Below are 25809 nucleotides of genomic sequence, written 5' to 3' on the forward strand. Positions count from 1 at the left end.
TAAATTACCTTAGGTTTCCCAGCAAATACTATTCTTCGCACTGTCCCATGCTGTCACTGAAATAGGTTGAATTTAGATATCAAGCTTTCAGAAGCTTCTCCTGTCACAGGGAATATGTATTTTTTTTTAATTAAGCAGTTACATATCTTAGCGGGTTGAAATATAAATTAGTAGTTAAAGATAATTTTTTCTTTTTCTTTTTAAGTAGGTTCCATGCCCAGCGCAGAGGCCAACATAAGACTTGAACTCATTCATGATACTGAGATCAAGACCTGACCTGAGATCTAGAGTCAGCTGCTTAACCAACTGAGCCACCCAGGCGCCCTCAAGGTAATTTTCACATGATTATTTTCATACAGTATTTTATTCTATTATTTAAAAAAACCTTTTTATTCTAGGGGCACCCCTTTGCTTTTGAAAACAAAGATAAAAAAAACTGGCCTTATTATTATGTTCAGTTGTAAAGCTGAACATTTACATATCTATATACCAGGTAATCCACTCTAAGGTATATGCTAAAGAGAGCCGCTGCGCATGGGATCAGAAGCCACGTATAAATAACCTCATGGCAGCACTGTTTCTCCTAGGAAAAAATAAGCACCTGGAAATTGTTTAAATGCTCCACCGCCTCCACGATGTTTGTCTTCCCCACGTCTTCCTCTTCAAGGTGAATGTATACCGGGCCAGCACCACCCCCGCCACGGGAGCTCCCACACTGGCGCTCGCTACTGAGGCCACCCTGGCCACCACCGCCTGGCTCACATACGGGGCCTTTTGCGCCTGGGATCGGGGAAATTAACTGCTCCGGGAGTCTGAGACGCGCGAGCCCGCGGAAAAGCCCAGACGCTCCGCCCCTCCTGCGTAAGCCCCGCCCCCGCGGGAAGCTCCACCCCACGCGCTGACACGCGGGACGGGTAGGCGTGGGAGGGGCGTGGCCTGCGTCCACAGCGGAAGCAGGAGGCGGGTATTCCTCGGAGCCTACATCTGAGGAACTGTCCAAGGACCGGAAAGGGAATGGTATTAATTGTCTCTGTGCTAATAAGGACCAGGGAGTGGTTCACTCCAGCCCCCTCCTTTAGAAATCTGATTCCAACCAGGCCCAAGCAGAAAAAGTCTTCCACCTTCCACCCTCCTCGGCCACTCTGGACTACAGCCCCCAGAAGGCATCGGAGCTCAGCCATCCGACTTGCGCAGGGGCGTTCGTTGTAAAGTGCTATGACAACAGGGCGAAGATGGCTTGGAGTTAGGCGGGAGTGGGGAGTTGTCCCTTCCGCCGTTGCTGTCCTCTATCTGCTACATCCCACTGACTGCCTCCCTCACCATTTCCTCCTCTTTGTGAGAAGCAGGACTTGCCGTTGTTCTGGCCTGCCTGGTCTCTTCCAAGGGATTGATGCCGTTTCCCCTGCGTGTCTGCGGGGTTGACACAGAAGGGATGCAGGTTTACTCCTTGTGGGTGTCGCTCCAACTCTGTGGAGCTGGTGGTGCTCCCTGGTGAAGCTCTTTCTATCTGGGACGTGGAACAAGTTGGAGCAGGGGAACGACAGGGAGTAGTGAAGCGAGGGGTTGCTTTGCTCTGCACCCTCCATTCTTGCTCTCGTCGTTGCAGCCCTGGGACCCTGGCAGGCGTCCTTAAAGGGAAATCTGCGGAGAGTTCGAGGAAAGGTGGGGCAGGACCCACCTGATTCGGCATCAGGTAAGCGTATGTCTGGAATTAAACATTGGGAGCGTGAATGCCCTTTCTGTGTTTTGTTTTGTGGGCAAGATTGATCCTCTGATGCCATGGAATGGTTTTGGGGGATATTGGATGATAGGTTTCTTAGGAAGGATGTTTGCATTAAAAATCGAACAAAACGCAACTAGGTGCACAAAGTGTGTGGAATCTTTTTTTTTTTTTTTAAGATTTTTATTTATTTATTTGACAGAGAGAGAGCGAGAGCGAGAGCAGGAACACAAGCAGGGGGAGTGGGAGAGGGAGAAGCAGGCTTCCTGCTGAGCAGGGAGCCCGATGTGGGACTCGATCCCAGGACTCTGGATCATGACCTGAGCCGAAGGCAGACGCTTAACGACTGAGCCACCCAGGCGCCCAAGTGTGTGGAATCTTACGAACATTTTTAAGAAAGGGTGATAAGAATTTTTAAAGATTCCATTCAGAAATGTCACATGGTGCGCAAGCATCCTCCTCCCATGACTCTTCAACAGGTCTTGTGAGCAAATGGTCAAAGCAATTCTCAGCCTACGACTGCAGTAGGATGCATGCACTAATACCCTCTAATTCTTGCAATAGGATTACTGCTTCTCCTTCTCTCTCTATGTTGCAGACCACAGCAGTTTAGATGAACGGAGCTGATTTTTATCAGCATCTCCTTTCCCTAATTAAGTCCTACAATTGACTTCAATGGAGAAATTCATAGTTTTGTTTTGTTTTTGTTTTTTGCCACCTCACTTTTCCTTTAAACATGAAACCACGTCACACACATACACAACTTGAAGATACTAGGAGGAAAACTATCGGTCTTCACTAAAGTTCTCTAGCATTTAGAGCGGCATAGATTTTCTAACTTGTTAGAAATACATAAAGAGAATAATTGCTGATATATATATATATTTTTTTGTGAATAGACTAAATCCTTATTTAGGAGAATTAAAAAAAACTTGCAAATAGTTTATAAGCTATTTGAGTTTAAGGAATTTTTAGTTTTGTGTAATTGTGTGTAATTGCTCTTAAATTACAACCACACACTTATGTTTATGGTACAAGTTCTTGATGAAAACATTCACTGAAGGGCAAAAATCCAGTATCAATAGTATATAGTAGTTGTTAATGTTTTACATCTTTTGATGTATGTAGCAAGTCTCATCCCTCAGAATAAAGACTCAAATATTTCTCAAAAATTATCAAAACACATGATGTTATTATAAAACATCCCTGTTGATTAACATTTCAGTGAAAGATTACTGTCATTTTTTATTTTTTTAAAAGATTTTATTTATTTATTGATGAGAGAAAGAGAGGCAGAGGGAGAAACAGGCTCCCCAAGGAGCAGGGAGCCTGATTCAGGACTTGATCCCAGGACCCCGGGATCATGACCTGAGCCAAAGGCAGACACTTAACCATCTGAGACACCCAGGCACCCCATTTTTTAAATGTTGCATTTAAATATTCAGTCCAGAGGTTCAGATTGGCATTGCTCAGAATACATTCCACCACCACCACCACTTCTATTACTACTACTAGGTTACTACTGACATTTATCTGACATTTATTGAGTACATCCTATGGTTAAGCAGTTACATGTGTTAGGCCATTTTATCTTCCCACCCCCCAGAACCATTAGGAGATTAGAAGGTGAGGGACTTGTTTCAAGTCACTCTGCTGAGGTGTGAAATGGAAAAGAGAACCCAGGTCTGTTTAACTCCCTCTTCTGTGCTCTTTTGTCTTCTGTGTCTTTTATTGAAAATTTCAATACTGATTCCTTATAATGTCTTCAAAAGCAACATTCTTCTTTTTTTTTTTTTAAGATTATTTATTTATTTATTTGAGAGAGAGAGAATGAGAGAGAGAAAGCACATGAGAGGGGGGAGGGTCAGAGGGAGAAGCAGACTCCCCGCCGAGCAGGGAGCCCAATGCGGGACTCGATCCCGGGACTCCAGGATCATGACCTGAGCCAAAGGCAGTGGCTTAACCAACTGAGCCACCCAGGCGCCCAAAAGCAACATTCTTCTAATTCTACATATACTTGTCACTTTTCTTGCCCTGGATGACCTGATTCCTACTTTCCAAAATTTGAGTCAGGACTAGCATGACCTGGAGAAAGTAAAACTGCAAATATGAACAACAGCGTCAGCAGCTTAGCCTCCTAATTCCAGGATCTACCTTCTAATCCAAATATTCTCTCTTTTTTTTTTTTTTAAGAGGAGAGAGAATTTTAAGCAGGCTCCACGCCCAGTGTGCAACCAAACCTGGGGCTCAATCTCACAACCCTGAGATAGCAACCCTGAACCCAAGTCAAGATCAGATGCTTAACCGACTGAGCAACCCAGGCACCCCCACATTTTCTTTCCACAGGATTCTTGGGGTTATTTTTGTTGCAGCAATTCTTCTAGTCATCCTTCCATATTGTAGGACTAGGCCAATGGGGTGTTAAAACATCCATATCTTAAATGAGAACTAAATCTGAGTAAATTTTGATGTGGAAGATAATGTATATATGTTAAGTATTAAAAATAAGAAAGTGTCAAGTATGGAAGAGTATTTCTGGAGTTAGGGGATAAAGAGGTTATCTTCTATTTATTATTCTAATGAAGCATAAGAAATCAATCTTTTGTGGTTATAGGTATGGACCCTTTAAAACCTTCACATTGTTGTTTTCTAGTCATCCTTAAAAAAATTAATTAGGTTGGAGCGCCTGGGTGGCTCAGTCAGTTAAGCATCTGCCTTGGGCTCAGGTCATGATCCCAGGGTACTGGGATTGAGCCCCTCGTGGGGCTCCCTGCTCAATGGGGAGTCTGATTCTCCCTCTGTTCCCCACTCCTCCTGCTCTCTCTCTCAAATAAATAAACAAAATCTTAACAAAAAATTTATTTAGGTGTATGAAATACTTTCTTGCAGTTTGAACTTGCAGTGATTACAATTAATACCAACAGAGTATATCTTTTTATTCTTTGTGGGGTGGCTTCACTGAATGTTTAGGGTTCTGGAGTAGACAGCCTGCTTTGGGATGCTACTTCTACTACTTACTAGTTGTGACCACTTGGGCAGGTTTCTTAACCTCTCTGTATTCAGGGATACCTGAGTAATAGTACCTATCTTTTACTTTGTAGTTCTGTTTTGAAGATTAAAATAGAGTACTTGCAAAGCACTTAGAGCACTGCCTGGGACTTAGTGAATGATTAGTAACTGTTAGCTATTTTCCTTTATATCAGTATTTCTTTTTTTTATTGTTGAATAATATTTTGTTTTATGGATATGCCAACATTGTGTTTATATATTCATCAGTTGATAGACATTTGGATCGTTTCTACCTTTTGTTTGGATCATTTTTACCTTTTGAATATTATGAATAATGCTGCTATAAATGTTCCTGTATAAGTTTTTATGTGGACATATGTTTTCATTTCTCTTGCAACCTTGGACTGGAATTGCTGGATCATATGATTACTCTATGTTTAATTGTTTGAGGAGTTGCCAGATCACTTTCCAAAGTGGTTGTACCATTTTACATTACCACCAGCAGTGTATGAGCATGTTGATTTTTCCACATCTTTGCCCAAACTTGTTTCATCATAGTGGGTATAAGGTGGTATCTCATTGTAGTTTTGATTTTCATTTCCCTGTTGGCTAATGATGCTGAACATCTTTTCATGTGTTTATCAGCCACTTGTATATCCGACTTGGAGATCCTTTGCCCATTTTTAAATTGGGTTTCTGTCTGTGTATTATTGAGTCATAAGAGTTCTTTGTATGTTACAGATATATATATATATTTAAATATTTTATTTATTTGAGAGAGAGAGAGAGAATAAGCTGGGGGAGAGGCAGATGGAGAGGGAGAAGCAGGCTCCCCACTGAGCAGGGAGCCCCATGAGGGGCTCGATCCCAGGACCCTGAGATCATGACCTGAGCCGAAGGCAGATGCTCAACGAGTTGAGCCACCTAGGTGCCCCCAGATGTGTCTTTTATCAGAGATATGATTTGCAATATTTTCTCCCACTCTGTGGGTCTTTTTCACTTTCTTAGTGTTGTTTGAAGCAAAAGTTTTAAATTTTGGTGAAGTCCCTTTATTTTTTCTTTTGTTACTTATGCTTTTGGTGTCAAGTTTAAGGATCTATCACAATATCTAATATCATGAAAATTTACTTTTAAGTTTTCTTCTAATAAGTCTTCTAAGAGTTTTATAGTTTTAGCTATGCATTAGCATACATAAAAGTCTTTGATCCATTTTGAGTTAGTTTTTTTTATATGGTTTGAGGTAAGGGTCTAACTTCATTCTTTCTCATGTGGCTATTTAATTGTCCTAGAACCATTTGTTGCAACTTCTCATTGAATGGTCTTAGCATCTTTGTTGAAAGTCATTTACTCTCCATTCTTTTCCATTTATCTGTATGTCTTTCCTTATGCCAGTACCATACTGTCCTGAATACTATTGTTTTGTAGTTAGGTTTTGAAATGGGAAAATCCTCCAACTTTGTTCTTCTTTTTTAAGATTGTTTTGGCTATTCTGAGTTGCTGGCACTTCTTCTTCTTCTTTTTTTAAAGATTTATTTAATTATTTGAGAGAGAGAGAGAGGGTGCACGAGTGCATGCACATCAGGGGGAGGGGAGAGGGAGAGAATCTCTAGCAGATCCTGGCTGAGTGTGGAGCCCCCATGCAGGGCTGGATCTCATGACCCTGAGATTATGACCTGAGCTGAAATCAAGAGTCAGACGCTTAACCGACTGAGCCACTTAGGTGCCCCAGTTGCTGGCAATTCTTTTTTTTTTTTTTTAAGATTTTATTTATTTGAGAGAGAGAATGAGAGAGAGAGCACATGAGAGGGGGAGGGTCAGAGGGAGAAGCAGACTCCCCGCTGAGCAGGGAGCCCGATGCGAGACTTAATCCCGGGACTCCAGGATCATGACCTGAGCCGAAGGCAGTCGCTTAACCAACTGAGCCACCCAGGCGCCCAGTTGCTGGCAATTCTATATGAATTTCAGAATAAGCTTGTCAATTTGTACAAAGAAGCCATATGGGAATCTTATAAGGATTGCACTGAATCTGTAGATCAATTTGGGAAGTATTGCATCTTAATAATGTTCTGGCTTCATATCCACGGACATGGGATGTCTTCCTGTTTATTTAGATCTTTAATTCTTTTGACTGTGTTTTATAGTTTTCAGCTGCTTTTGTTAAATTTACTCCTAGGTATTTTATTCTTTTGGATGCTATTGTAAATGCAGTTGTTTTTTTAAGTTTCATTTTTTTGGATTGTTCACTGCAAATGCATAGAAATGCAGTTGATTTTTGTATGTTAATACTTTTGTGTCCTTCAACCTTACTTGTTTATTAGCTCTAATAGTGATAACATATATACATATACATAACATACATAACATAAAATACATACTTATACATAACATTATGAGAGAGAGAGAGAGAGAGAGAGAGAGAGAGCATGAGTAGGGGGAGGGGCAGAGGAAGAGGGAGAAGCAGACTCCCCACTCTACTGACTCATGCTTTTTCATTTTTTCTTTTTTTTTAAAGATTTTATTTATTTATTTGAGACAGAGAGAATGAGAGACAGAGAGCATGAGAGGGAGGAGGGTCAGAGGGAGAAGCAGACTCCCTGCCGAGCAGGGAGCCTGATGCGGGACTCGATCCCGGGACTCCAGGATCATGACCTGGGCCGAAGGCAGTCGCTTAACCAACTGAGCCACCCAGGCGCCCTTTTTCATTTTTTCTTGATATTAAATTGCAGGCAGTGGCAGTCTAACAAGACAAGAAGCTAGAGACCAGGGAGAGGGTACGCAGAAGCAAGTTTCTGCCATTAGCTGTGTGACTCAGGGGAATCATGTAACTAACCTCTCTGGGCCTCTCTTACAGAATGAGAGGACTAACTGATTATTATGTACCTTCTAGCTGTTAATGTTAAAGTCTCTTTTTCAAGCTTGGAAAGGTAACAGGTGGCACAGGTCCCAGGAAAAAGGAAGTGGGAAAGTAGAGCCATGCTATAAGAAAACATCTACTTTGGCTATCAGGTATCAGTTAAACTGGTGCTTTTTATACATTAAGGTACATGTGAATCACCTGGGGTTATTGTTTGAGGTGGGGCTGAAGTTTTGTATCATAAGGTCTTGGGTGATGCTGATGCTGGTCCATGGACTACACTTTGGGTAGCAAGGAGCTAAACAATGAAGGAAAGGAGAGTTTTCAGCAGCTAATGAAGTGGAAGGTGACTAAGGAGAAACCGAGAGCAGGAGAAGCAGGAAGGAACTAAATGTTGCCTGTGTTATTTTGTCAATAGGAATAGGTCTTAAATTTTATGATTGAAGTCCTTGAAAAATTAGTGCTTGATGACATTTCCATTTACAGACAATGTTGGAGAGTTAGTTTTTCATATTGGAGGGTTTTTCTTTTTTATTTTAGCAAGCTGAAAAAATTTGCTCATTAACAAAGATTTTTGGGCCATTTTCACATAATAGCTATTTTCACTTGATGCAGTCATGTGTGTTTATACAAACTTTGATTTTTTATATATTATTTAATAGCATTGATGGAAAAAACTCTTCTTTGTGACCATTACTTGGGTGTTTAATATGTTCTCTAGGCAGGTCCCATGAGGTTTTCTCTTCTGCCTACATGAGGGGAAAGATACCCCTTTGGATGTTGAACAGATCTTCTCTTCCTATTTTCTCTCCTTGGGACTCCTTTTAAACTGGCTGATGCAGAATGTGTACAAAGGATCCCATACTTGTTGGTTAACCTGTTGATTTCTATTTTTGACTATGTTTCCAAATGGAGTTTTGACCCCAAGCTTTCATTCTTTGTGACATATCAGCAGCATTTCATGGAGCTGGCCACTCTCTTTTTCTAGATACACCTTTTTTTCCCTATTTCCTTCCAGATGGCACACTCCTGGTTTTCCTTTGGTATCTGGATGCCCCTGTTCAGTTTTCTTTTCTTTTTTTTTCCTGGCCTCTGACCCCAGAGCCCAGTTTTTCTACCTTGGAAGCTTGTGTCTGATTTCCTCCAGAACTCTGCCCCCCAGCCCCCCACAGCCCAGCCTCATGTACCTTTTCCCTTTTTTGATTATGCTTTTTATTCTTTCACTGTAATAAATCATGGCCATGATAATAACTATATGATGAGTGCTGTGAGTCCTCCAAGTGAGTCTTTGAGTGGTATTGAATTTGGGTAATATTCTGCTCTGGGCTGCAAGAGAATGATGTATCTTTATATTGTAGTCTAATAGTATATAGGTGTATAACAACTTTCCATATATATCTGGAGTATATAATGAGACTGTGTGGTGCTTATTAAGTACTGTTACTTCCCTCTCAAATAAAAAAAATCTAGTAAAAGTGTAATAAAGTGTTTATTACATTTTTTATATACTTGCTGCCAGGTTTGAAGTTTAGTCATCTGGCAATCTGTATGGTTATATAATGGCATTAGTAATAACAAGTGATGCAGATGTTTTTCAGAAACTCTCTCACATATGTTAAAACTCATTATAAGCTTATTTACCTCCTATGTTTTTTTCCCTTCATTTCCATCAACACTTTGCCTTTATCTGACTAATTTCTTTTTTAATGGAAAGAGAGGCCTTGGATGGAATTTTCTTTTTTCTTTTTTTCCTATTGTTTGTTTCTTTAAACTTATCATCTGAAATAATATTCTCACATAGAAATTGTAAAAGTAATGATTTCCCAGTGGTAGCAGAACAATTATCAAACTACTAAGTTGATGTTAGTATAATACTATAACTAAACTATAAATCTTACTTTAAAAAATCTTAGATTTCACTATGTTTTATATTATATACACTTTTCATCTTGGAATATAGCTCAAAGAAATTAAAATTTATCCCATGAAACCACCACTAAAATCAGGGTACAGAACTTTTCCATCATCCCAAAGAATTTCCCTTCTCCTAGCCCATTAAATTCACTACCCCCCAACGCTGGCAATCACTGATCTGTTTTCCATCAGTTTAATTTTTTCATTTTGAAAATGTTATGGAAATGGAATTATTTAATATGTGATCTTTGGGGGTTGTGCTTTTTTTTCACTCAGCATAATACCCTTGAGATCCATCCTTGTTGTTGTTTTTTCATTTAAAAAAAATTGCTGAGTTTTATTCTAGTGAGGATTTACCATAGTTTGTTTATTCACACATTGAAGGACATTTGTTTCTTTTCTTCAGTGTAGGTTTTAAAAAAAAATATCATAAAAAGGTAAAAACCGTAACAATGGCTAAGGTTTATTGAGTGCTTATATGTAGCAAGTATTGTGCTAATAATACCATGTTCCTTTTTTTCAAACTAAAAGTTTTTATTTTTGATTTTGAATTGTGATAACATATATACATATACATAACATACATAACATAAAATACATACGTATACATAACATTACCATATACATATACATATAACATACATATACATAACATAAAATTACTATCTTAACCATTTTAAGTGTACAGTTCAGTAGTTAAGTACCTTCACATTTTTGTGCAACCAGTCTCCAGAACTCTTCACCTTATAAAACTGAATCTCTATACCCATTAAACAAAAGCTCTCCACTTCTTTCTCATTCCAAACCTGGCAACCACCATTCTACTCCATGAATTTGGCTACTCTAGATACCTCATATAAGTGGAATCATGCCGTATTTGTCTTTGTGACTGGTTTATTTCACTTAACATAATGTTCTTAAGGTTCATCCATGTTGTTGCATGTGTCAGAGCTCCCTTGTATGTATATACCACATTTTGTTTATCCAGTCATTCATTGATGGACACTTGGGTTGCCTCTCCCTTTTAGATATTGTGAATAATGCTGTTATGAACATGGGCGTACATATCTCTTTGAATTCTTGTTTTCATTTCCTTTGAATATATACCCAGAAGTGGAATGGGTGGATCATATGGTAATTTATATTTTTATTTATTTATCTATTTATTTGTTTTTTATTTTATATTTTTATTTTTTTAGAGGGAGAGATCGCAGGGGAGATGGGTAGAGGAGAGGGAGAGAGAGAATCTTAAGCAGGCTCCATGCTCAGCACGTAGCCCAACATGGGGCTCTATCTCACATCCCTGAGGTCATGACCTGAGCTGAAATCAACAGTCAGATGCTTAACTGACTGAGCCACCCAGGAGCCCTGGTAATTTGTATTTTTAATTTTTTGAGGAACCACCATACAGTTTCCATAGCGGTTGCACTCTTAGATTATCACCATCAGTGCACAAGGGTTCCAGTTACATCACATCCTTGCCAACACTTGTTATTTTCTGCGTTTTTTGTTTGTTTGTAGTAGCCCTAGTGGGTGTGAGGTGGTATTTCATTATGTTTGTGATTTGCATTTCCCTAATAATTAGTGATGTTGAACATTGTTTCACATGCATTTTGGCCATTTATATATCTTCTTTGGTGAAATGTCTGTTCAAGTCCTTTGCCCATTAAAAAATTTTTTTTGTTGACATGTATGAGTTCTTTATGTATTCTGTATATTAACCCTTTATTAGATATATAATTTGTAGATATTTTCTTCCATTCCATAGGTTGCCTCTACTGCATTCTTATTTATTCCTCACAACATCTTTCTTTATTTTATAGATGAGGAAGCTGACTTTTAGTAACCCTCCACTGATTTCATGGTTTGTATGGAACACGGATTCAAATTCACACTGACCTTTTCCAGAGTCTACAGTTTTCACCACCACATGATTCTCAGCTAATTTCTTGGCCAACTTAATGAAAGCAAGTGGTCTTGCTTTCTGTGATTAGCCTATGTGGAAGGCCTACTTTAAGAAGCAGATTGATTTACATTTTTAAATTTAAATTTTAATTTATTTTTAAAGATTTTATTTATGTATTTGACAGAGAGAGAGAGAGAGAGCACAGGCAGGGGGAGTGGCAGGCAGAGGCAGAGGGAGAAGCAGGCTCCCCACAGAGCAGGGGAGCCCAATGTGGGGCTCTATCCCAGGCCCCTGGGATCATGACCTGAACCGAAGGCAGACACTTAACCAACCGAGCCACTCAGGTGCCCTACATTTTTTTTTTTTTTTTTTAAAGATTTTATTTATTTATTTGAGAGGGAGAATGAGATAGAGAGCATGAGAGGGAGGAGGGTCAGAGGGAGAAGCAGACTCCCCGCCGAGCAGGGAGCCCGATGCGGGACTCGATCCCAGGACTCCAGGATCATGACCTGAGCTGAAGGCAGTCGCTTAACCAACTGAGCCACCCAGGCGCCCCCTACATTTTTTTAAATGTATAGTTGATCCTCATTATTTGCAGATTCCCTAGTTGTGAGTTTACCTATTTGCTAAAATTTATTTGTAATACCAAAATCAATACTCATGGTGCTTTTGGGTCATTCATAATCATGCATAGAGTGGCAAAAAATTTGAGTCACTTGACACACATATTCCAGCAGATATCATCCACAGTAACTGCCTACTTGTTTCAGCTATTATACTATATACAAGTATCCTTTTCATGGTCTACTTAGTGCCATGTTTTCTACATCTCTGTGGTTTGGGTTTATTTATTTGTTTTTTAAATTTTTTGTTACTTAAAAAGGTCCCCAAATGTAGTGGTGAAGGGCTGTCTAATGTTCCTAAGTGTGAGAAGGTTGCTATGTACCTTATAGAGAAAATATATGTATCAGATAAGCTTCCTTCAAGTAAGAGTTATAGTGTTGTTGACTGTTGAGCTTGAATGTTCGTGAATCAACAGTATATTAAATAAAGTATCTTTAAACAGAGACACATAAAAAACAAAGTTATGTATTGATTGGTTCATGAAAATATTGTGACTAGAGGCTCACAGGAGCCTAACTTTCTATTTCCCCTAGGAAAAGTAGTTCAGTATTTGCTAGAAGTTCAGTATTTGCTAAGGTTTGCTGCAGCCTTATAGAATGGAATGTCTTTGAATAAGGAAAATTGACTGCATTTCCTAACAATTATTTAAAGCAGTGTAGCATGAAGAAAAGGCTCATTTATGTTGGATAAATGAACTTCCATAGAATCCCAGGGTGTGTGATGTTTGTGTTGTAATTCAAGAAGTCCAATGGGCTTTCACATTTACTATATCAATATCAATGGTAGATGTGGCTGGCATATCCTCATTCTAGATGAGGAATCAAAGTAGAGGGAGATTTTATGGGTTGCCTGAGTCACAGGTGGTTAGCGATATAGTGGTATAAATGCCTGTACACTCAGTTTTCCTGGTTGTGTTTTGGTGTGAATTTCCCTCTTCCACTTTGCCTTTCTACAGTTAGAATGGGGAAAGTGTGTGAATGCTTTTTGAGTACCTGTAATGTATCAGTTCCAGTGTTAGTCATTTGAACTCATTTGCTCTTCTCAGCAATCCATTGTGACAAGAGATGCTGTGGTCTTTCCAAAGACCAAAATGAAGGAAAATAAGGTATTTTGCTAAGGAATTATGTACTAATTAGTGCTGTTAGAATTTGAATCTTGATCCTCCAAAGAATATTTTTTGATACTTCGTGTCATTCTCTACCAAATGTTCCAGAAGAAAGAATTGGCCCAACATTTATGTATAAAATTTTTCAGACTGACTCTCCAACGGCTTTGCAAAATATCTGATCATGTTTCCAGTTGTTTGGATTTGTGGTTTCGCACATTTCTGCAAAATATAAAAAATTAAATTTAAATTCAGAAATGTTTTTCTTAACATTGTCCAAGTTTAATTTGCTATGCTTTAAGAGATAATTGATTTTTTTTTTTTTAAGATTTTATTTATTTATTTGACAGAGAGAGGGACAGCGAGAGAGGGAACACAAGCAGGGGGAGTAGGAGAGGGAGAAGCAGGCTCATCGCTGAGCAAGGAGCCCGATGTGGGGCTCGATCCCAGGACCCTGGGATCATGACCCGAGCCGAAGGCAGTCGCTTAACCAACTGAGCCACCCAGGCGCCCTGAGATAATTGATTTATAATTCATGGTATGAAGTAGATTTTTACTATAAATAAATGCTTTCTTTTTATAGTGAACGAAAATGTCTTTATTTAAAGCCCGTGATTGGTGGTCTACTGTTTTGGGAGAAAAAGAAGAATTTGATCAAGGCTGTTTGTGTTTGGCTGACATTGACAATACTGGAAATGGACAAGGTAAGCAACTTATGGCCATGCCTCTTGGAGGAAAGCTTTACAGACATAAAATAAAAATGACTTCGTTTTTTAAAGTGTACTTATTCACTTTAAAGTGTACTTATAGAACTTAAGTGAACTGTCATAATTATGCCCTAATTTTGAAGGTAGTTTTCCTTATAATATTTAGGTAGCAGACTGATAAATATAGTTCTTACTTCTGTTTCGCTCTTTGTGTTTTTCTGGTTTGTGTTGATTCTGTCATATGACTTGGAACTGGAAAAATATTACAAGGTAATATTTAATTTGTTTTCATTTGTTGCAAAATTTGTTTTCATTTTTTTGCAAAATTAGGTAGAGCTACTAAAATATTTTTAATTTTGAAGTATTTTTAGAAATTATTTTCAAGGAAAATTATATTTAAAAAAAATTTTAAATCTGAAAGCCATTCATACCAGAATGGAAAAGTTATTCTAGCTCTATTTGTTGATAGAAAACAATTATTAAATCATTACTTTCATTTTCATATTATGATACTAGAAATAGCATTCTGTCTCATATATTTGTTTCTCTTTGCATCTTCATATTTTTTGAAGTGGTCTCTAAAACATTGTAGTTCTGTATCATTGCTATTTGAAACTTATATTTGGTTTTAATGATTTATAGTCATGAGCTCTTCTTCTTCTTTTCTTTTCTCTATCCGGATAGTCGTTGGCCTCTTAAAAAGAAAACTTACAATCATTCTTTCATTCAATGTGTATGAATATTATCTCCTTACATTTTCTTTATTTTATTTCTCTTGTGTATAACAAAAACAGTAGAATCTTGGTGGCAAGGTGAAAGGAGAAAATTATATTGGCACAGAAGAATGGGAGGTACTAAGCTGTACTGAGCACCTAAATTGTTTCTAAGGAAAATCTGGGCCCTGCCCTCCCACTGATAGGAGATGGGAAGGTCTTCTACTCAGAGGGTGTCCTGAGAGGTTCCTCAAAGATTATCAGCTTTGTCTCCTGCCTGTTTGTTAAAACTTATGATTCCCTTATTATTTGGCAAGACAGAATACTCAGGCTATAAAAATATATGCCAAAGAGAACAATTTCAAACCCATTTTTGTCCAAACTATCTAAAGCTCAATTTGGTTAGAAACTATCCTGATTGATTGTCTGTATAACTTACTGTTCACTCATCATTTCTATTAGAGCTCTTCACTGGGGTGCCAGCAATGGGTTACCAGTTTGCTTCCTCCCAATTTATGGCCAGCTGTGAGAAGCCTCCTCTGTTTTCCCAAGGGTACTATACAAAAATCACTTCATATGTGTGTCCCACATAGAAAAAATATCACCTATCATTTCTCAAAGCTTGGACCACCGTGCAGTATCATCATATTCTGGGGTGATTGTTATATATGAAGATTTTCTATCTCAGATTTATAGCTCCTATAAGGCCATATTTCCCAAAGGTAGGTGGATTGGAAGGGTGGGCTTAGGTGTCTGCATTTTTGATAAGCTCCAAAGTTGAAGGATGACACGTAACAGTTTAAGAATAATTCCCATTGATCTTATAGAATGGAAGGTAAATGAGAGCAGTTTGGGACATGCTCTATTTGAGATAGGAATGTCTAGTAGGCAGAATAGAGGTAGCGATATTTTATTTTATTTTAATTTAATTTTTTTTTTTAGAGAGTGCACATGGAGCAGGGGATGGGGGCAGGGGGGAGAGGGAGAGAGAGAATCTTAAGCAGGCTCCATGCCTAACACAGAGCCCGATGCGGGGTTCTATCTCATGATCCTGAGATCTTGACCTGAGTCAAAATCAAGAGTCGCTTAACTGACTGAGGCACCCAGGTGCCCCAGTGGTAGTGATTTTTTTTTAGACATTTTTTTTCTTAAGATTTTATTTATTTGTTTGACAGAGAGAGACATAGTGAGAGAGGGAATACAAGCAGGGGGAGCGGGAGAGGGAGGAGCAGGCTTCCCGCTGAGCAAGGAGCCTGACATGGGGCTTGATCCCAGGACCCCGGGATCATGACCCAAGCTGAAGGCAGACACTTAACGACTGAGCCACCCGGGCGCCCCCTGCGCCCCCCCGCCCCCCAGTGGTAGTGATTTTGAAGTGAGCCATATACTGGTTGTATTTGAAGCCCTGAGAATGTGTGAAAATGCACGGGGAAAGAAAGTGGAATAAGATGGAAAGAATCTTAAGACCATAACCTGAAGAATACAAGCATTAAAGGGGGAGGTTTGGGAAGGGTAGACAGTAATAGATTCTGAGAAAGGCAGGCAGAGAGGCAGAACTAGTTGGGCTGGTACCTGGGAGGCAAGGTTTAGTGACACGAAGACTGAAGTTTCCATGCCATTTAGCAACAAGTCATTCATTAGTGTTCTCCATGAGGGTGGATGAGTGGGCACAATGGTAACAAAATCTAGATTTGCAGTGACTGAAGGAGTAGGAGGTAGGGAAGACTGAGTGTTTATGGCCCTTTAAAGAAACTTAGCTGTGAAAGGAAGCATGGAGGATGATGACTGACGGTAATGTAGGGTAAAGAGAAGTGGGAAAAATTCGACAGAGACAGCGAGAGAGGGAACATAAGCAGGGGGAGTGGGAGAGGGAGAAGCAGGCTTCCCGGCGAGCAGGGAGCCTGATGCAGGGCTCAATCCCAGGACCCTGGGATCATGACCTGAGCTGAAGGCAGACGCTTAACGACTGAGCCACCCAGGCGCCCCACTGAGCCACCCAGGCGCCCCAAGAAGTGGGAAAAATTCAATGTATAGCATAAAGGATATATTAAAGCAAGGATGGGGCATCTGACTGGCTTGGTTGGTGGAGCATGTGACTCTTTATCCCAGGGTTGTAGGTTTGAGCCCCATGTTGGGTATAGAGGTTATTTAAAAATAACATCTTAAAAAAAAAAATAGAGGGCGCCTGGGTGGCTCAGTTGGTTAAGCGACTGCCTTCGGCTCAGGTCATGATCCTGGAGTCCCGGGATCGAGTCCCGCATCAGGTTCCCTGCTTGGCAGGGAGTCTGCTTCTCCCTCTGACCCTCCCCCCTCTCCTGCTCTCTCTCTCTCATTCTCTCTCTCAAATAAATAAATAAATAAAATCTTTAAAAAAAAAATAGAGCAGGGATCCAGAGAAGACAGTCAGAGATGGGATCAGGTGTGCAGATGGAAGGTGTGAGAACTTTTTTTTTTCACTGTGACAGAAGGCAAGAGGGTAAGAACAGATACAGATGAAGAGAAATTTGCAGGTCAGTTTGGGAAGTTGAGACAATAATGACCCCTACTTTTCTTTGGAGTGATCAGAGAGAGGAAAGGTGGTATTAGGCATCTTGAAATTGTTTTAGGCAAAGCCAACTTGATACATAGAAGGATTCCTTACTAATCTTGAGATCCCAGTTGAAATTAGACTCCATGAATTTAAAGTGGTACTTACTTTCCTGTTCTTCTCAATTCAAGATTCAGATTTGTGGGAGAGACAGATAGTAAGAAGTGGGAGTGAGTAGGAGAGTCTGAGTGGTGCAGTTTAGATTCCATGCCAGCCTGTGGTCTGGAGGAGAGTTTACTGCAAGAATCTTAAGTGGAAAACACATAAAGCTGACTGAAAAATAGCTACTACGTTTATCTTTTAGCTACTCAGCATTTATGTCTCACAAGGGGCAACTGTCCCTTGTACAGCTCCACAAGCACGTGCTGTTACTCATCTGCATTGGGAGATAAGAACCATGCACACCTGCTGCTTCAGAGGCACTTTCAGGGAGCCCCAACTCTGCAAGTCCAGGATCTTTGGGTGATATCCCTTTCCCTTGTCATTTAGTCATGATCACGTTCCAATATTGTGCTGCCTCTAGACTCAGTGGTATATACAATCTCTATCCAAACTTATATATAATAGTTGAGGGAGAGAAGGAAAAATTTTAAAATTAAGATGGAGGAGTAGAAAAAATTGTATGGTAACTTAAAGAAGTCATATTGGAGGGATACCTTCTGTTTTGTATCTGGTTACTGGGCTGTGTAACTATGCTACTTACTTTTTTTTTTTTTTTTTTTTTACTACCTTCTGTCTGGTTAGGGCTCTTGGTCTTGAGTGGAGATGGAGGGACCAGAGAATTGGTCTAGGCCTGTATTCCTGAGGGATGTAGTACATTAATGCTTGCCTAAAGAGGACTGTAGTAGTTTCATTTACTACTGATCCAGACAGTGTGGGGGAGGATCCTTGGAGATCCCTGGGCTTCACTCATATTTCTTTCAGCATCATTTGGCGCTTAAGAGATGATGATGAGGTAGTCCTGGTTTCTGCAGATTGGATTGTGGCAGTACATTTAAAGATATATGCCTATTCCTGTCCCGTGAAAGCAAACTCTTTCTGTTTAGAAAGGAGAAATGCATTATTAAGATCTAAAACTGTATTCAAGTAGATGGATTGTATTAGTTGGCTCCAAGAAAGACAAGATGTGGAATAATAGAAGAATTTGGGATTACTCTTTAAGTTATACTGATCAACCCTAACTCTCTCTATAAGACCCATTAAACTTGAATATTGACAGATTTGGTTATTAAATAGGGATGTGGTAGGAATCACCACATATGCATATTAACGCTTTTTGGCATTGAATTTTGAAAACTACCCCAAATCAGGCCTAGCAGTGGTATGTATGTGTGTGTGTATGTATGTATGCATGTATGTATTTAAGTAGGCTCCATGCCCAGCGTGGAGCCCATCACAGGGCTTGAACTCACAACCTGGAGATCAAGACCTGAGCTGAAACCAAGAGTCGGACCAACTGAACCACCCAGGCACCCCTACCTGTGGTACTGATTTTGATTTTTCTCCCTGATGGGGAGATAGAGTTCCATTGGCTTCCATATAGCTCTCCCCATATAATATCCTTCATGTACATGTTAGGGAACCAAAAGGATGTTCTACTATTTTCTGTGAAAATACATTTCCTTTAAACTTTCAGAAACTGGGTGAGAAATCATAGGCTGGCTTTGCTCTCCCACTGGGTGAACTAAGTTAAAAAATTCATTTATCACTGAGTCTCCATAATTAGCAACAACAGTATATTTCTAGGCTTCCCGATTTAGTAGTAACTCAGAGCCAATATTCAGTATTCTCACAAAGTTTGGGTATTTCCCTTTCCTCAGTGTACCTGGATAAATAAGTACTTGTCCTGTAGAGAAGGATCTGAGGAAACTTTATATTAGACATGTGTGGTGTTACAGCAACATCTGTGCACTGTATTGTCTTTATTCAAGGGACTCTGAGTCTGTAAATTGACTTCATTGTGGAAATGGGTGAGATGCCATGACTGTCTGTGTGGTGGCTTGAGTTAGTCTTTTTCAGGGACCTGTAATATTTTTGGTTATAGATTTCAAAAAAGGCTTGAGTTTGACAAACACATTATAGGACCTTCTTAAAATTGAATACTACTCTAACAACAACAACAAAAATGAACCACTGTGAAAAAAAGGGTCTTAATGAGTCATTCATTTCATTCCTGGGGATCCCATTAATCATAGCTTAAAATCTGTGAGAATTAGACGGTTACCTGAGATCTGGTTACTATAAAAGTTCTACTGTTTTTTTTTTTTAAGATTTTATTTATTTATTTGACAGAGAGAGACACAGCAAGAGAGGGAACACAAGCAGGGGGAGTGGGAGAGGGAGAAGCAGGCTTCCCGTGGAGCAGGGAGCCCCACACGAGGCTCGATCCCAAGACCCTGGGATCATGACCTGAGCCGAAGGCAGATGCTTAATGACTGAGCCACCCAGGCGCCCCAAAAGTTCTACTATTTTAATACTCATACTTACACATTTTGATTCTAGGGGTTAAATTGTCACCAGGTGGACTTCGCCATCCTGGCTTCCTCTTATCTCTGAAGAAAGGGCTGTGTTGAAGTTGAATCTTGGTTATTTAGTAAGTGAAATAGGGATTAGGGCATGGTGGGATACATAGGAAGCTCAGTGAGGAGTGTTTTAGAAAAGTTTGGAGGTTTAAGTATATCCAAGCCTTCTAGACTTTGCTAGTAACCTCATTATGTAACATTGTAATCCCATTCTTTGTGATGAATATCTTTGCTTTTATGCATACTCATTTGTTACTGTAATTTAAAACCTACAGAATCAGTCCCTGAAGTAGATTCTTAGTGGTTAAGCCTCACAGATATAAGAAGAAAGAAATTCTTTCTGCAGAGTCCCAAGGACCCTGAATTTTATTCTTTACCCTGAGATGGAAATTTTGAGGTTTAAACTTATCATTCTCTTATTTTAAATTATCCAGTGCTCTTAGAAAAGCCATCTTATGTATGGTTTGGCATTCCTCCTTCCTGTTGAGTTGGCCTAGGGCAGCAGCTATCCAGTCCACCAGAGTGTCACCTGCAGTGGGCACAGGGTCCCATTTGCCTGGAGGGTTAACTTGATTAACCATCTGTCACCGTGTACAATTTTATTGTTATTTAACCCTGCCTAGAGTCTTACTGCTTTGTGTCCCAACTCAACTCAAGAACCAATTTCCAAATATTCCTGCAGGAATTGGTACCTGCAGTTTATTCTCTGCTGCCAATTTCTTTCCGAAATTTTTTTTTTGGGTCACAAGTTATAGGAAACAACTCTGATAAATATAAATAAAAGAGGGATTGGAGTGAGAGTGGCATAGATCTCCCAAATGCAGGAAGAGTTTAATTGGCCAAACCTTAGCAGGGGATGGGAACAGCATGGCTCTAGAGACTGTATAGAACTCCTGGGGTCTGCCATCAGATCATCTAGCAGCGGATTCCTGGTGTCTCTATTCAGGATTGAAATTCTTAGGATAGTACCTCTCTCATATGGTTCTTATGAGGATTTAATGAGTTAATACATAAAAGTTACAGAGACCATTAGTTGGCATGCGATAAGCTCTCAGCAAATAAGTATGTAGAACTCCGGGGCGCCTGGGTGGCTCAGATGGTTGGGCGTCTGCCTTCGGCTCGGGTCATGATCTCAGGGTCCTGGGATCGAGTCCCGCGTTGGGTTCCCTGCTCAGTGCAGAGCCTGCTTCTCCCTCTCCCTCTGCCACTCCCTCTGCTTGTGCTCTTCTGTCTATCTCTCTGTCAAATAAATAAATAAAATCTAAAAAAAAAAAAAAAAAAAAAAAGTATGTAGAACTCCTACTTCTAAGCAGATGGAAAAAGTCAATATTCTATACTAATACAGCAATTTCAAAACTGACACCTAAAGTATTAGTTTCCTAGGGCTGCCATAACAAAGTACCACAAATCGAGTGGCTTAAAGCAACAGAAATTTATTCTGACAGTTTTTAGAGGCTAGAAGTCGAAAATCAAGGTGTCGGCAGGGCCATCCTACCCCTGAAGCCTCTAGGATCCCTCTTTGCCTCTTCCAGCTTCTGGTAGTCCCAGGCATTCTTTGGCTTGTGGATTTATCACTCTAATCACTGTCTCCATTGCCACATGATCATCTTCTCCTTAAATGTCTTCACATGGCATTCTCCTCCCTCCCACCCCCCTCCCTCCCTCCCTCCCTTTCCTCCCTTCCTTCTTCCTTCCTTTTTTTTTTTTTTTTTTAAAGATTTTATTTATTTGAGAGAGAGAGAAAGAGCGAGCGCAGAGAGGAGGGGCAGAGGGAGAGGGAGAAGGTCTCAAGCAGACTCTGCACTGAGTGTGGTGCCCGACTGGGAGCTGGATTCTACCACCCTGAGATCATGACCTGAGCCAAAACCAAGAGTTGGACACTCAACTGACTGCACCACCCAGGCCGACCCCCCACCCCACTTTCTATTCTTATAAGAGAGTTTTATCGCACACCTAATTGAGTGTGACCTCATCTTAACTTGATTACATCTGTGAAGACCCTATTTCCAAATAAAGTCATGGATACTGGGGGTTAGGATTTCAGCATATCTTTTTTTGGCGTGGGGGCACAATTCAACCCACAACACCTATCTTACCATTTCCCCCTCTTGTGTCCAAGTACAGACGTTGTTCATCAGAGCATTCTGTCTGGTGAGGGCTCAGAATTCTTTTTAATACAATGATTTCGACAGCTGTAGAGTTGACACTCTATGATGAAATCAGTGTACAACCTTATACTAGTCTTTTGTGAAAGGACTTGCTTTGACTGAGTTAAATTATAACTACTGACACCAAAGCAAGGCTTAGGAAAAACACATAATAGGGGCACCTGGGTGGCTCAGTTGGTTAAGCGACTGCCTTTGGCTCAGGTCATGATCCTGGAGTCCCTAGATCAAGTCCCGCATCAGGCTCCCTGCTCGGTGGGGAGTCTGCTTCTCCCTCTGATCCTCCCCCTCTCATGTGCTCTCTCCCTCTCTCTCTCATATAAATAAATAAAATCTTAAAAAAAAAAAAGGAAAAACACATAATATATTAGTATGCTTGAATATTGGTGATATAAAAAAAGTTGTTTTTGAAAAGCTATGTCATTAAAATAAGTTCATTTTAATTATGTCATCCGCTGGCAGATTAGCCTTTGTATATGAAGCAACACTTGATTGTTTTCATTTTTAAATTTTTCTTTTAGACATTAGAAAGTTTATTTCCAAAGATATTTTGTTGCTAATGTTTGTTTCTTCTTATATCTTTTAAAAACATCTCTCTACAGATAAAATAATTGTGGGTAGCTTTATGGGATACCTAAGAATCTTTAACCCCCATCCTGTAAAAACAGGAGATGGAACTCAAGCTGAAGATTTGCTTCTAGAAGTGCATCTACGAGATCCAATATTGCAAGTGGAAGTAGGGAAGTTTGTTTCGTAAGTATAGCTCCTTAATTGTGACATTTTATCTTACTTGGAGTATGTCATTCCCTGATTGTGTCATTTTTGTGGACGCTTAAATAAAAAAAGGTTATCCATGAGTTAAATATATTTTCTGATTACTGTTACCTGGGTGTTCCTCATGTACTGGATGAATATATATATATTTTTATATGGAAACCTGCAGATTTATGAGAATAATTTAGGACTTCATTTTATGGTAACAGACCTAACATGCCAGAAGTTTATCAGAAGTTTAAAGGAAAAGAGATAAGCTTTTAAAAGCTTTATTTATTTAAAATAAATAAAGAAATAGAAACTATTCACTTACTTAAAGCACTAATTGCCTAGGTTATATAAATGTTTAAATAATTAGACAAAGTAGCAGTTATGGTATTTGACAAATTACTTTGAAGCTTTAAAATGAATTACTGCACTTATTTGGTGTAGAAAGGTCTTTAGTTTCTTAAAAGAAGCCAGCTCAATCCACAAAGTAAGTCTAACTTTTACAAGAGCTTTGTTTCAAAATACTTTATTTTTAAAACTAATTTATTTTAGGAAGCTGTTTATTAGTTTGCATTTTGTGTAATAGGTCTGCTTTTTATTTCCTGATGATACTGCTGATTTTATCTTATTTTCATACATGAATTTTCTTAAAATTGAGCCTATGTTTCTTAATCATTATAAAAGTATGTATTGTGAAAAGTTGTATAGATAGAGGTGGTCTTATTATTCCTTACCTTTTTTTTTTTTTTTAAATTCCCTTTGCCTTCCTAAGTCTGGGAGTACCCTGAGCTCTGGATTTTGACTCACTACATTTGTTTGTCATAATTTACTGTCCACAATTACCATTTATTCAGGGCCTTGACTCTTGCTAGAAAAATCTGAACAACAATTCTTGAACATTAGCCTCCTTCTAGTGATGTTTTATTCTGATGGGAAGGTGTTTCATGGATGCTATAGGCAGGGCATGAGGTAGGACTTTGATGCACTGTGATAGGCTGGATCAGAGAGATTTTGTGTCTGACGTGGTTGGTAAATATCTACTCCATCTAAAAGTAGATGATGATTAGGTGCCTGTTGTATACCTAGCATATATTAAGCATGATAGATTTATAAAGTAAGGAGACAGAAGGATTCTTGCCTCTAAAAAAAGCATTTTTATCTTTTCATTTTTTTTAAAGATTTTATTTATTAATTTGAGAGAGAATGAGAGACAGAGAGCACGAGAGGGAAGAGGGTCAGAGGGAGAAGCAGACCCCTTGCTGAGCAGGGAGCCTGATGAGGGACTCGATCCCGGGACTCCAGGATCATGACCTGAGCCGAAGGTAGTCGCTTAACCAACTGAGCCATCCAGGCGCCCTATCTTTTCATTTTTTAAAAGAGTGAGGTGCTGTCACGATCATTCTGTTCAGTAGTCCTAAGTATAGCTTTTATCTATGTGGTCACTTGTTGGAAGGGAGGGGGTTAACATTAATGAGTGGATAGTGTACTAGTATTAACTAACTAGTACTGTCTCATTAATCTTATCTATAAGATGTGATCTGTATTTAAAGAGAAGGAAACTAGCTAGAGCTCAGAGCTTTAGGTCACACAGCCAGGATTTAGACCTAGGTCTATCTGACTCCATACTCTGTTATCTTTCTATGACATAATGTTCTTTTCCTGTGCATGATAGAAAAATTGTTTTGAGTGTGCAAAATTTTTTTGAAGTCAGTATTGAGTATGTGATAGTTGTATATATATTTGCATTTTCTGGTAGTAGAGTGAATGGTGAGCATTTACATTCATTATAACGATGTTTTGCAGGTATTATCTAATATAATTCTTATTTTGTAAATGAGAGATTAACACTCTGAAAGGTTAAATGATTACACAGATACCAAGGTGCACAGTCAGGACCCCAATCCAGGTCTTCGGATTTCATTTATAGTCTTTCTAGTTTAGAACAAACAGAGTCTGTATCAGATGTCGTACACTGGAGGACTGCTTGCAGATGTGTTTTAAATTTAAAAGAGTTGCCAGTATTTAAGAACTGGAGATTTCACATAAAATCCCTGCTTTCTGGGTTTTCTTGAAAAAATGTGGAGATTTGACCACATGCCCAGAACTGAGTAGTAGTTACTTCCTCTAGTCTGGCCCTACTCTGCAGCAGACCACAGCCATTTACACCCTTTACTCATTTCTATCCACTGACCTGATCTTGAAGACTGGACTTAGGATTTCTAGACTGTGTTATGTCTTGGAAACCACTTGATAGGGGCTGAGAAGTGTATTGGTGATAGTGGCAGTTTAGTCCAAACTGAAATATTTTCAGTGCCTTTAATAAAATTTCTGAGCTGGAAGTGACATATGCCATTTACTAATAATGATTAGCATTCTGTGGTGCTTTATACTTTACAAGGTGCTGTCGCATGATTTTATTTCATTTAATTGAAACCTCTTATTTTCCGGAGGGGGAAACAGGCTCAGAGAGATTAAGTAACTTGCCCAAGGTCATAGGTTAATTACCCAGAGAGACAGGGCCAGAACTTGGATCTCTGTATTACTGGAGAGCCCTCATGAAGAGGCCTCAGATGCGACTTCTCCTGGGAGGCTCCAGTGACTTCAGGCAGTTAGTTCCTTGAGGCAGAGTCCTTGAGCCTCTGGGATTGTCAAAGTGGGTGTTTGTTGTTACATTTATTTTTCAGTTTTGAATGTTATGTAGTAAATTTTTAGTTTACTGATGGTATGTTGTGGTTATAGTCTCTTTTAAAAATATTTTATAATTTTTTTTGTTACATCTGAAATTGATATTTAAACTTAAAACTTTTCCCATTTTTCAGAGGTACTGAAATGCTTCATTTGGCTGTGTTGCATTCTAGAAAACTTTGTGTCTATTCTATCTCAGGTAAGAAACGTTTTTTTCTAATGTAAAATTTGTATTAAAAAACCTTAATTTAAAAACTCTTAATGTTATGTAAGAATAGATACTCACTTATGTTCACTTGCTAGAGAACACACAAAACATTTGGTTGAAGATTTTCTTATCTTGGTTAACATTTTCCCTTGTTCATTTATTTTTTCAGGTACTTAGGCTATTACATTTTTTTTTTTTTTGGTTTGCTATTTATATGCATATTTAAATTTCTAGTAGAGGATTCCTTGAAATCTCCTTCTCAGGAATTGTGTCCAGGATTGTCTGTGACTAATAGAGGCCAATTCTGTATACTTAGGATACTTGAGTG

At 39.2% G+C, this 25809-nt stretch overlaps 2 protein-coding genes across 7 annotated transcripts in view; one reads left to right on the top strand and one right to left on the bottom strand.

Moving 5' to 3' along the window:
• RP9 (RP9 pre-mRNA splicing factor) overlaps positions 1-737 on the bottom strand; it is a 31723-nt gene extending 30986 nt beyond the window's left edge. The window contains exon 1 of the mRNA XM_035020888.1: positions 602-737. The gene's annotated coding sequence lies outside the window, so the exon portion shown is untranslated. The remainder of the gene's footprint in view (positions 1-601) is intronic.
• Positions 738-1059: 322 nt separating this feature from the next.
• The window catches only part of BBS9 (Bardet-Biedl syndrome 9), a 453139-nt gene continuing 428389 nt past the window's right edge, over positions 1060-25809 (top strand). For 3 of the 6 annotated variants that reach the window (XR_004682059.1, XM_035020866.1, XM_035020868.1), the window contains exons 1-4: positions 1060-1693; positions 13716-13836; positions 22429-22579; positions 25408-25472. Coding sequence is in view for 5 of the 6 variants with exons in the window: in XM_035020866.1 (XP_034876757.1) it covers positions 13725-13836; positions 22429-22579; positions 25408-25472 (328 nt within the window). In the remaining variant the exon portion in view is untranslated. Of the gene's footprint in view, positions 1694-11320; positions 11362-12223; positions 13133-13715; positions 13837-22428; positions 22580-25407; positions 25473-25809 lie in introns of those variants that run through there. The other 3 variants (XM_035020867.1, XM_035020870.1, XM_035020869.1) reach the window with 3 other exon arrangements.

Source organism: Mirounga leonina, unplaced genomic scaffold, assembly GCF_011800145.1.
Source record: "Mirounga leonina isolate KUSES-001 unplaced genomic scaffold, KU_Mleo_1.0 Mir_174, whole genome shotgun sequence".
Lineage (NCBI taxonomy): Eukaryota > Metazoa > Chordata > Mammalia > Carnivora > Phocidae > Mirounga > Mirounga leonina.